General features: G+C 56.1%; 1 protein-coding gene across 1 annotated transcript; it reads right to left on the reverse strand.

Annotated features, from left to right (window-relative positions):
- Nucleotides 1-288: 288 nt before the first annotated feature.
- Nucleotides 289-11,772, reverse strand: Sik1 (salt inducible kinase 1). Its single transcript, XM_052744531.1, has 14 exons — nucleotides 11,672-11,772; nucleotides 10,841-11,011; nucleotides 10,194-10,310; nucleotides 7,541-7,604; nucleotides 7,221-7,382; nucleotides 6,983-7,107; nucleotides 6,770-6,893; nucleotides 5,818-6,041; nucleotides 5,413-5,568; nucleotides 4,885-5,007; nucleotides 4,574-4,790; nucleotides 3,854-4,135; nucleotides 3,132-3,366; nucleotides 289-2,687 (listed from the first exon to the last, which is right to left on the reverse strand). Exons 2-14 carry the CDS (start codon nucleotides 10,994-10,996, stop codon nucleotides 2,336-2,338), a joined length of 2,337 nt encoding a protein of 778 aa, XP_052600491.1. The 5' UTR covers nucleotides 10,997-11,011; nucleotides 11,672-11,772; the 3' UTR covers nucleotides 289-2,335.
- Between the last annotated feature and the right edge of the window lie 295 nt (nucleotides 11,773-12,067).

Here is a 12,067-nt window from a genome sequence, read left to right on the forward strand (position 1 = left end):
CTGGAAGGTAGTGAAGACTTAGACCACGGGAGTTTCCCTGTGAAATTCTTCTAACACTTGTAAAGCCTTAAAACTTCTAGAATTTGTCAAGGAACATTCAGAGAACATTTGGAGGAAGGAGTCGGGCCAGAGAGGGCAATGGCCATGGGGAAGGAACAGCCTATTGCAGACTTTGGGCCAAGACAGGCCACCATGGCAGGCCTGGACACAGCTCAGCCCGCTGTAGACAACAGGGCCCAGACCGCTGGGGCCTCCCAACAGTGTCTCAAAGGAATGCGCTCCCAGAGGTGAACCAAGGGAAGGTCAAGGTTTCCCCCCAAATATTTTATTTAAATATTAAATTAAAAAAACATACATCAACTAATCATTTGGCATACGTTTCTCACATTAACATGAGAAATGAAACAATTCCATCATAGTAAAAAAAAAAAAAAACAACAACAAAAAACCATTATATACATCTGAGATCACGTAGTGTCTTTAAATAGGCAATTCCATTACAGTCCAGGACAGGGCTGTGAGGATCTACATAAGCACACCACACTCGCCAAAAAACAAGAACTTAAAACCAGGACGTTACTGTCCCCTGGAGAAGGTTGACAGTGACTAGAAGACACAAAAACTGCCAGAAAGTAAAGTGCTTGTCGCTTCTGACACACAGCAGTGCCCAGGCCTTTGATCTGTGGTATCCGGACAGGAACTGTGGGAGACAAGGGCTGGCTGCCCAGGCCGCTGGGTGCTTCCCCGATCCACGCATCTGGTGGGTCGGCAGGAGGGACACTTTTTGGCTTGTTCTAGGGAGGGCACCAGTTCTGACCCAGAAGAATGGTCTGTCACCTGTCTTGAGAGCAAGTGGTACAAGACGGGCCACAGGGCCGACAGGGAGGACCACGCCGTGACATCAGGTTGAGCGCAGCCTCTTCCTGGCCTCAGGTAACTCGGTCAATCTTTGGCTTTTAAAAGTGCCTCCTTTCCTCTCCCTTAACGACCTCAGGTTAATACTGCGGTGGTGAGACGCCAGAGTGGAAGTCACCGGGGAGGCAGAGGGACAGATGCCTGACGTAGAGTGGGAAGGGGTGCACTCGCCCGGTGGGGCCACCCCTTCCCTGACACCTCTACCCTGTGCTGGAGGTGGGCAGCCTGCGGCCCCTTCAACACAAATGTGGTGCGGATGGGGGACACTTCTTAATGTGACCAAGGGAGGTTTAAGCCAGGAACACAAAAGTGTATAGAAAATAGAAAAAATAAGTAGTGTCTGTCTCCTATGTATATACATATACAGTATCTGCTTAAAAAAAGAAACTTTACAAACACTGACCTACACTTCTCATCTTCCTGGAAAGCAAGCCAGACAGAGGCCAGGCCTGGGGGCCAGGGTTTTAACAGGAAAGGTCCCAGACCAAGGGCAGGTGGTCATAACCAAGATGCCCGCTGGCTGCCTGGGCCCCTCTGGTCACAGCCCCCTTGGTATTGCACAATTTCCCCATCAGGTGTTCTCGTTGGACCCTGATAATGAAATGCGTAAAAATCTGGTAATTAGCAGCGGAGTCGAGATACACGGCAGGAAGGAACTTGGCTTCCTTGCGGTGTGAGGGGCTCTGGGCCAAGTGACCGTGGGACAGAGCACCCACCTGCAGGTCCTTACCCCTTCCAGTCCTCTGTGGTTTCCTCTGAATAAGCCTGGCAAACTGACTTGAGCGGCTACAAAACTCAAGCTAAAATACGACAAGGTCGTGCTCCGGCTGACGGGGAAATCCCGACAATGCACACGGTCTCCCCCTAGGCCGATCTTGGCTGTTCTAAAACCCACACGGAAAGCAGCAAGTTCACAGTTTTTGGTAAAGCATGAGCATTTCAGAAGTGGACAGCTGTGAACCCAAAACTGAACCCAAACCAATGCCAACCAACACACAGGCAGGTGCCACGCTGGGCGCCACTGCCTCCAGGGACGTCCGCGCTCATCACGTTACGATGATGAACTGTGAACAGGAGTGTAGGTCCCTGAGCAGCGTGGCCCCTCGCTTCTCCTTCACCCCAGCCACACGGGCCTCTTCCCTTACCCCATGTCCCCTCCCATCCACCCACCCATATGACACACCCTCAATTATTATTTTTCTTCAGAAAGTTTCAGTCCCTACTCATCATTGAGGTCATTCAGTGCAAGGAAAAAAAAAATAAAACAAAACAAAAATCCTAAAAAGCCCATACACCAAACATATTGCTTGTTTCACTTCTAGAAAGTTCTTGGCTTTGAGTCCGAAACCATCTTCACATACTCTGAAATTATTGCTTGGAAGAGTCAACGGGCCGTGGGGGGCGTGTAGCAGGGCCACCCTCACTGTACCAAGACAAATGTCCCCAGCTGGCCAGAGGTCAGGTCCTCCATCTCACAGTCCCCCTGTGGCAGCCCAGCAGGGTCACAGCTTGGGGCCAGCCTGGTGAGGCACTGTGGCAGGGGCCCAGCGGGTAGAGCCACTGGGCCAGCACTGATGTGCAGGTGGGCATCCAGGAGCTGGGCAGCGGACGCCACAGGGGACATTCCAGCCTGGAGGAGAGGTGCGGGCAGCAGCGGGATCCCAGACATGAGGAGGCCGTCACAGGGAGTGAGCATGTACGGGACAGGGGATGGCTGGGGGCCCTGCTGGCAGCCAGCGGGGGTGGCCGAGTGGTGCTGTAACTGGAGCAGCCTGGAGAACAGAGGGACGACGGGGAGGGGAGGGGAGGGAAGGGGAGCGGAGCGTCACTCTGTTGGCTCTGCCCAGCACTCCCAGTTTCCACAGCGCCCAGGTGGCTCCCACCCACCTCGGAGTGGCTCTGGGCAGACGAGGTTTCACAGAGCTGTGCGTGTGATGTGACACATCCCTGAGCCATCCTGCCCTAAGTCCTTTAGCTGTTGTGGCCACTCAGAGGTGCCAGCTCAACAGGACAGTCTTGGTCACCGCTGCCCTCCACCCACAAAAGGGTTACTAAACCTGCCCGCTGCCCCTCCTCGCTCTATCCCAGACAACGAGGTGCCAGGCTGCAGGGACCTCGCGAAGGAACCACGCGACTGGGGACGTGTCTCGGCACCCGGGGACGTGGGCTCCTCCCACGGAAGGGCCCAGAGCACAGGGGCGGTGTGGCAGGCTTACCTCTGCTGGTGCAGAACCTCTTCAAGCAGGCTCCTGCCTTCCCGACTGCCGCCGGCCACCGTGCAGCCTTGCAGGCCAGAGCTCGGGGCCGGGGTGTGGAAGGTGCTCACGCCTCCCCGGGGAGCTCGGAGGGAGGACTGGCACACCTGGCGGGCCAGCCCTTTGATCTTGTTCAGCCCCAGGAACCCCTTGGTCCTCGTGTTTTTCCTCAGCTGCTGCCGAAAGGCCTTCAGCCCTGTGGAAACAAGGGCAGGGGTTAGCCGGCCTGCATCTAGATCGTGGCCACTGGCCTTAGGCCTGTTGGAGTTTCCATGCCCTGAGGATAAGGGAAGGGAAAGGGTCACTGGGCAGCGGTTCCCTACAGGGCTTGGCAGCTGCCAGCTCCTGAGCCCGACTGGGCGCTCCCCAGCTGTCACAGACATAGATGACCTCACAGGTACCCCCTGACTTTGAGTGGCATGGAGAAACCTTAAACAGGTTATGGGACTGCGTTTGTCAGGGTCCCCCCCTTAATCCTGGCCTTCCTGTCAGACAGGAGTCATTGCCCAGAATGGTTGCTCCTGGCATTTAGGGCCAGGCCTGAGCCCACTTTGTAAACTAGGCTGCACAGAGCTGGGGTGGTACCTCCAGCCTGTCTGAGGAGCACTGAGGGTCCTGCCCAGGCTGGGGATGGACAGAGATGGCCTGCCAGGACAGTAGCATGGGGCATGAGGGGACCTTACCTTGAGTGAGTGAGGTATCTGATGCCCTCCGTCCCTCCTGGAAGCTGACAGGAAGTAGGACAGCTGTGCCCAGACCCGCCTGAGCCTGGAGCACAGGGGTGGCAGACTGTGAGCCCAGGAAAGGCGAGGCCAATCTGACTGGAGAGCTGGTGCCCAGCAGCCCTGGGGTGGCCAGGCCACCACCGAGCCCTGTAGGACCTTCACTTGCAGAGAAGGGGAGGCAGCTGTCAGAGCTCGTTCCTTCGGAGGGACTCGCCGTGGCAGAGGAGGAGACGATTATGCCTGTGGGAGGAGCAAACGCTTGAGAGGGAGACCACACACCCTAAGGTCACAGCTTGGGGTCGAGAGGACACATGGCCTGTCCGTGAGGGAGGCTGTGGTACGGTATTCATTCTCCAACCTGACCCTCATCTAGGCCACCAGAGCCCAGAGGCCCTGGCTGTGAGCCCACAGGTGCAAGGGCAGATGGCAGGCTAACAGTGACACTCAGACCCCAGGACAGGAAGAGGCCCGAGGCCAGACACCTGCCCTTTAGTGCCTGGGACAACCAAGGGGTGTCCCACTCCTGAGATAAGCACAGGCATGTCCAAGTATGAACCCTGGGTCACTGAAACGAAAACTCTTAACTGGAGGAGGGTGCCAGGCAAAAGGACCCATTTCAAGTGAGCTCAGCATGGTCTTGACCCTCACCCTGGATGCTGGGTCTCTGGGGGCACTTACAAGGGGGGTTGAGTGGGGAGAAATGGGTGGAGACTTCAGCCAGTGTATGCCTCCGGCCTGTGCTCCCAGGCAGAGGTTCCTGGGCTTCCTGCTCGTCCTCCAGGCCGGGACCCTGCCTGGCCTCCTCGCAGATAGCTGTGTCCAGGAGGCTGCTGGGGGAGATGGAACGGTGCCGGAACACCCCACTGCAGTTGGTATCCACGGGGACGAGGAAGGGCTGTAGGGGAGGGACAGAAGCCGGTGACGTCAGGGGCTCTGGGAATGGGCACCGGCGGAACAGAGTCGCCAGGGAAGGGTGGACCAGCACTCACCTGCAGTGAGCTGTGGAGATCGCAGTCCATCTCGGCCTGCAGGACAGACTGAGCCAAGGCCTGGGGCTGCGGGCACAGCAGAGAGGGCCGGAAAGGGTCACACGGGAGGATTTCTTGAGGCACCTGAGAGGAGGGAGGGGTTTTCAGGAAGTGAGTCCAGGGTCAACTAGCAGTGGAAAGCAAGCTGGCTTTACAGATGGGATTGACAGAATCGGATGCTAGCTAGGTAACTGGGCTCGGGGCTCAGGATTCTGGGCCTTCATCTGTGAGGCCACATGCCCATGCAGGTGGCCAGGAGGAGGCGCTAGGAACAAGAGCCAGAGGGGCAGAACCTGGCCCAGAGTGGAGCAGCCATAACCCACCCTCTCCGTCCCTGTCATCCCCAAAGCCCCTCCTATCCCCACAGCCTGCAACTAGGCTTGTCAGGAGCTCCAGGGAACTGCCCAGAGAGTCAGCGCCATGTCCAAGCAAGGGATTCCGAGCTCTGAGGGGACGGGAGCAGGGCTTTGGGAGGGAGCTCAACCTCACCTCCAGACTGCTGAGGTCCGAGCTTCGGAGCCGGGGCTGTCTGGTGGGTGCGGGGCTGGGCCGGGACGAGGGCTGGGTGCTCCGGTGCTCCTTGAGGCGCTCCAGCAGGAGGTAGTAAATGGCAGCGAAGTGGTTGTAACTGCTGTTCTGCAGAGACTGGGGAGCAAGGAGAGTGGGGTCAGAGGGAGGCCCTGGCTGCGCTGGCCACTGGGCTTCCCTGTGAGATCCTTCGCAGGTAATTCTCAGGCAGCCAAGAATATCCATAGAGAAGGGGACAAGCTGGCCCTGAAATTAGACTGTACCCCATTTTAACTCCACAGGCAATGGTCTGCTTTGCCTGAGAAAGCTGATCCCACCGCCAGTCCAGGGCTAAGGCACAGGCAGGGCTATTCACGGCATGCTCACCTCCACTGTCCTCTGCCGGTCGATGCCAAGGGCCTGCATGATACCCAGCACCTGCTCATTGTAGTCGCCCAGGTTGGAGGTGTAGCCCTGCATGGAGTAGGTGGGGTCATCTTGCTGCAGGAGGGTGGGGTCAGCCTGCATCCACCGGTGCTGGCGGATCTGGGCAATGGTGATGCGTTTGGCAGGGTCCACTACCAGCATGCGCCGGATCAGGGTCTCACAGTCTGTGGAGGGGAAGGACTCATACTGAGGACAGGGTGCTGAGCCTGGGGCTCAGTCCCAGTCCCACAGCAGAGGTCATCACACCAGCAAAGACCACCCGCGTGATAGTCAAGAAGCCTGAAGCTGTCATTATAGGCTCCCCCTGCTACAGAAAAGAGCCGCTGAGTTGGGGACCAGACCCAGGGAAGACGCTTTTTAAATGTCCCCTGCAGAAAACCATCCAGAATCTCCCTCCTGGTGTGGCACACATAAGGCAAGGCATCTTTATAGAACAGAAAGTCCTGTGTGAGGGGGGCTGGCATCCTGGGGTCTGATGGTGGGGGACTGCAGAGGTGGGGGGACTGCAGAGGTGGGGGTCCTGACAGTGGGGGGGACTGTAGAGGTGGGGGTCCTGACAGTGGGGGGACTGCAGAGGTGGGGGGACTGCAGAGGTGGGGTCCTGATGGTGGGGGGCCTGCAGAGGTGGGGGGACTGCAGAAGTGGGGGGCCTGCAGAGATGAGGCTTGCAGGAGACAGAGTAGGTGGGGAGGTTCCTGCTGTAAGTAGGGCGCTGGGAAAGCACCTGTGGGCTGAGCCGCTCCTGTAGCCTGATCACCTGGATCTGACTTAACAGCAGACTTGCTAATCGCTGGGCGGGCACTGCCAAGACCCGCCCACCACTTCCTCCCCAACGCCACCACCCAGCTCACCCAGTGCTCCCAGGGCAGACCACCTCCATGCCCCCTCTTACCTTGAGACATGAAGAAGGGGATGCGGAACCGGCCCTCCAACACCCGCTGTCTCAGGGTCGGCAGGTTGGGTCCATCGAAAGGGAGGGAGCCACAGACGAGGACGTACAGCACCACGCCGAGGCTCTGTGAATAACCAGAGAGCTGTGTTGGTGCCCTGCTTGCCAGTTCCAGGGATGGTGGTGGCAGGCAGCAGGGTCCAAAAAGGCTCCTACCCAGATGTCCAGCTGGGGGCCTTCATACTCCTTCCCCTCAAAGACTTCGGGAGCTGCGTAGGGGGGGCTCCCGCACCACGTAGACAGGGGCTCTCCTGGCTTGTAGAAATTCCCAAATCCAAAATCTGTGAGGCAGAGGAACAGGCACTGACATCAGTCTGGGATTGGCAAGTGTGGCGGTGGCAGGGTGCATGGGAACCAGAGACCCCACAGGGCCTCCCTGGCCACACATCCTTGCCTGCCAGCTTGATGTCCATGTTGCTGTCCAGCAGCAGGTTCTCCGTCTTGAGGTCCCGGTGGACTATGTGATGGTTGTGGCAGTACTCCACGGCTGACAGAATCTGCCAGAATTTCTTCCTAGCCTCGTTTTCACTCAGGTGCCCATGCGAAGTCAGATAATCTGAGGAACCACAAAACAAAGTTAGACCCCAAGATGCTGAGGCTGCCACTACCTGGGACCGGGCCAAAAAAACCCCAAAAGCACCGAGAAGCCCAGGAGAATACAGGCAGACGTGAGAAGGCAGGGCTTCACTAACGCTAAAAATGAATGCAGCTCACCGAACATTTCTCCATTTTTTGCAAACTCCGTGACAATGTAAAGCATATCCTTCGTCTCCATAACCTGAAACAACATCAAAAAAAGGGAAAACCTAAGCAGGGGAAAAAGGGTCACATGGAAGCCATGATGGATGCACCTGAACCCCACACAACCTTTGACTGCTCCAAGAAACTGCCATCATTTAAGGAAAGAGAGCGGGATAGGAAGGAAACACAACCCAGAGACACGTGCCTTTGGATAAGCCCCTCTGCCCTGCCATCTCCTGGGCCTGTCTGTCCTGGCACCTCTGCTCGTTACAGGGAGACAGCCACAAACAAGGCTGTACAGGGCAAGCATCTGCCTGGGAGCTCTGGAGGCCACGGATGACAGAATCCCAGAGACATCCTTTCAGAAGCCCTATGGACAACTGGCCATTCAAGCCAAAAAAACAAAAAAACAAAAAAGCAAACTGAGAGATCAATATAAACATCCCACCCCCACTTGCTTTATTGACAAGACATTAAGCCTTAAGAACATGGCCTTGCCAGATAAGCTACAGGGGACTGCTCTCTGTACAGAGCCATTGCTTGGCATGTGTCAACAGTAACGGTCAATGTCAACACACACCTTCAGATTCATTCACTGGTCGACAACTTTGTATTATTTAAAAAATTTTAAATCATAACTAAGCAATGAAGTAAAATCCGAATTTTTGGTTCTGAAACGAATAAAAACCACTTATGTATGTTGTATAGTTTAAATATTTCAGAGGGGCCAGGTATGGTGGATTACACCTGTAACCCCAGCACTCAGGAGGCAGAGGCAGGGCTGGCCAAAGCTCAAGGCCAGCCTGGACTACACAGCAAGTTCCAGGCCCGTCCGTCTACACAGTGAAACTGTTTCAACATAAATAAATAAATAAATAGATAGATAGATAGATAAAACATTTCAGAGAGGGAAAGAGAATGTACTTTGATAGGAAGAAAGATCTCTTTGGGTTCAAGACATACTATTATTCCTTTAAAAGATACTTTAAGGAACCTTTTGAGTCACAGATTTACTGAGAAAAGTATATTAAAAAGAACAGCAATTCAGCTAAAAATTTAACTGCCATCTCCCTTCCACACAGTGCAGTAAACGACCCCTGCTTTTCCTTTTCTTGATGGAAGAAAAGGGGAAGGAAAACGAGCATCTTTTAAACTTTTAAAACCCTGCATAAACCAATCGTGGTGGCAGACATCTGTAACCCCAGCACTCAGGAGACTACGACACGAGGACCGCCACAGGTCAAAGGCTATCCAGACAGAGGGCACCGGGCCAGCTAGAGCTACACAGCAAGACCCTACCTCAACAAATGAAACCAATCCAACTCTCTCCACCCCCACCACCCTACCCCCACCCGAGGGAGAGAAAGAGATGCCTGGGCCGGCTGAATGAATGCCAGACATCAGTATCGAGACCAGAGGACCAACTGGCCTCACCAGCCCACCCAATCCTGAAAGCTGAGTCACTGAAGACAGGAGCTAAAATATCCACTCTGGCATCCATCGCCTGGGCAACATTTCCTCAGTGCGATGGCTTCGACCTGGTCAGCAAGTAAGGCAGGGAGGAGAGGAAGGCGTGAAGAGCAGCATAGATTGGCCTCCACAACACAAGAGTCAGCCTGTTCCGAAGGTCGGGGAGGCCCTCTTCCCAGCCCCCTCTCCCAGCACTGGCCATGGAGGAAACTTATCTTCGAGCACAACTTAAAGATGAAGATTGAAATAAAGTATGACCCCTGAGCACACAGCCCTGGGCTCTGTGCTTAAGAGACACTGAGGGAGCTGTCACCACAGGCCAAACGCAAGCTCCAATGACTTGTCTGCCTTTGTGCTGAGAAGGACAGCCAGGGGTAATTTTAAATTACAGTTCTCTCCTCTACTGCACACTGTACACACAGCTTTTCCAACTACACACCCCTGTCTCCTGTAGTCACCTCGGGCTCACCAGAACTCTGGGAGTCACTGACCGGACTCACACACCAACACAAGCATCCACAACAACGTTCGTTCACAAGGACTGGCTCCTCTACACCTAGACCTATTGCTCAGGGCAGCAGAAGTGGTCCTTTATCACTAGGCAAGATGTGAGGAAGATTATCAGGAAACAACCAACAGACCAATAGGTGAGGCACATTATCCCCCGGGATTAACTAGCAAGTTCCTGGGGCTGAAGTATGTCTTCACTCCGCACTGTGAGTAAACCAGAGACAAGGCTCACTGCCCCCATCACAGAGATACAGCAAGGAAAAATGGAAAGAGCAGCTGCTTTCTTAACGTTCAGTAATCATCTGCAAAGGCGGAAGTTTCGAGTTTCACTCAAGTTTGTCCTTCTGCTCTAAGCCTGACCGTACGTACATGTGGCTATTCTCACTGTGACGGACCTCAACACGTCCCAAACTGGAACAAATTACAATACTAGATAAAACGAGGCAAACCAAGTATGACCTAGAGCAAGAGACTAACCATCAATAATGCTGAACAGCCTAACTGAAGGTCAATCTATTCACTTGGTACTCCCTGGTTCCCACATAGCATCAGAAACCCAGGCCACCTCCAGGGACCAGAGGCTCAGGGTGTGGCATGTGAGAATCGATAGACATGCCCATGGAGCAGTGAGGCTCAGTCTGCTCACCTGGTAGAGCTTGATAATGTGCGGGTGGTTGAGGAGCTTCATGAGCTGGACCTCCCGGTAGATCTTCTCCAGATTGCTAGAATCTAACCGTGTCTTGTCAATTATTTTTATTGCAACCTACAGATTTTTAAAAAGAAAAGGGGATATTTTTGTTTAGAAATAAACCTTCAAGTAATCTCATTTGCACTTTTTTTGGGGGGGGCAAATGAATCTCTCAAACATTTGATGTCTTCAAAGGGTCACAAGAAGTTGGTAGAAAATAAAAGTAGCTACTAACATTACATTATTTAAAGGAGTAGAGGTTAAATAAAATCCCTTGTATTTGCCATCTAGCTTTACCGGAACCACTCAATGCTGGTTGGCTTTCTCTCTGTGTGTGTGTGTGTGTGTGTGTGTGTGTCTGTGTGCTTTTTTCTTTTCTTTTTTTGCAGGGGGGGTGTATTGGTCATTATCTTTGCTGTTCCCTAGTAATTGTACAAATTATGCAGAAACATAATACAAAGCTTTTTTTTTTCCCTTTACCAGACTAAATACTGTCATCGTTTACAATTGTGACAATCAACTCTGCAGGACTGAATCAGCACAGGGGTCCACCCCCTGGCTGGATCCACCCCCTTGGTTCAGTCTCCCCCAACACGCGCGCGCACCTGCGTTTTGGTGACTCGGTGCCGCGCCAGCTTAACCACCGCAAAATTGCCTTTGCCCAGGGTCCGTTCCACGTCGTAAAAGCCCACCCGGAGGGGCTTCTGCTGGCCCTGGCCGGTGCCCGAGGGGACCGCGCTGAACTCCGACATGATCACCATGGCTTCGGGCCGCACCTGCGGGTCAGCAAGGAGTGCGTTCAGCACCGACTGACTCCGGCCCGAACCCGAAGCCCCCCTCCACCCCCCAGCCCGAGCCTCCACGACACGGTCACCGAAACTGTGTCTACTAGGCCACCACGCGTGCGTTCTCGACCCCGTGTTCCTCCAGCCCCGGAGCCCCACTAGTGCGTCCCCCGATCCTGGATCCCAGCTCGCACCCCCCACTCGCACATTCCTTGACCCGGTGTCCCCCGGCTAAAGTCCTCACGAACGGAACCCTCTACCTCAAATCCCCACTAGCCCGAGACCTCGCACCCCGGGCTTCCAGTCCGCGCCCCCACGCGCGCGCCCCCTCGATCCCAGGTTCCCTCCGCACGAACCCCCCACGCACGCGCCCCCCGACCCCCGGTCCTGGCCGGGCGCGCGCGCCAGCAGTCCACCCGCGGTTGACCCCACGCCAGCCCCTGGATCCCTCGGGTCCCGGGCTTGTACCGCGCTCCGGTTCCCTCGCGCCGACGCTCGGCTCCCTGGGACAGACTTCTAAACCCGGTGCTCGCGGACCCGCCTCCAGGCGCCGACCCGCAACAATGGGGAGCCCGCGGGGCTGGAGTCTTGCCCGCGACCCCACGCGCGCACCTGCGGGCCACGGGGACCCGAACCCGCGCTACCGCTCACCTCCGCCGCCCTCCGTGCGCCCGACCCGGGACGCCGCCCGCTCGACTGCTCGCTCTGCTCCGGCGCCCGCCGTTCGCGCCGCCGCCGCCGCCAACGCTGCCGCCGCCGCCCGGGCCGCGCCGCATGTCAGCGCCCCGCCGCCGCCGGCTGCACGCGGCAACGCCCCGCCCCGCCCCGCCCCGCGTAGGCTCCGCCCCGCCCCGCCCCCCGCGGCCGGCACAGCCCATTGACGTCGCTTTGACGCCAGAGCGACGCGCGGCCCAGTGCCGACAGAGGGGGAGCGGAGATCGGGCGGTTGCCAAGAGACTGGAGGCTCTGACGCGCGCGCTGGTGAGGCCGTCGCCATGGCGACCGCGGGCGGTGACGTCAGGGGCCGGGCTCCGCAGCCTCCCGAGA

This window comes from Peromyscus californicus, unplaced genomic scaffold (assembly GCF_007827085.1).
Source record: "Peromyscus californicus insignis strain IS unplaced genomic scaffold, ASM782708v3 Scaffold_19__1_contigs__length_69161282, whole genome shotgun sequence".
NCBI classification, from domain to species: Eukaryota; Metazoa; Chordata; class Mammalia; order Rodentia; family Cricetidae; genus Peromyscus; species Peromyscus californicus.

Excerpts from the sequence above, each read along its gene's own strand:
- Sik1 (XM_052744531.1), bottom strand. The coding sequence starts at position 10,996 with ATGGTGATCATGTCGGAGTTCAGCGCGGTCCCCTCGGGCACCGGCCAG. Across the intron at positions 6,894-6,982 it reads GCCCCCAGCTGGACATCTGG|AGCCTCGGCGTGGTGCTGTA; the intron begins GTAGGAGCCTTT and ends GGTTATTCACAG. Across the intron at positions 2,688-3,131 it reads GAGGTTCTGCACCAGCAGAG|GCTGCTCCAGTTACAGCACC; the intron begins GTAAGCCTGCCA and ends TCTGTTCTCCAG.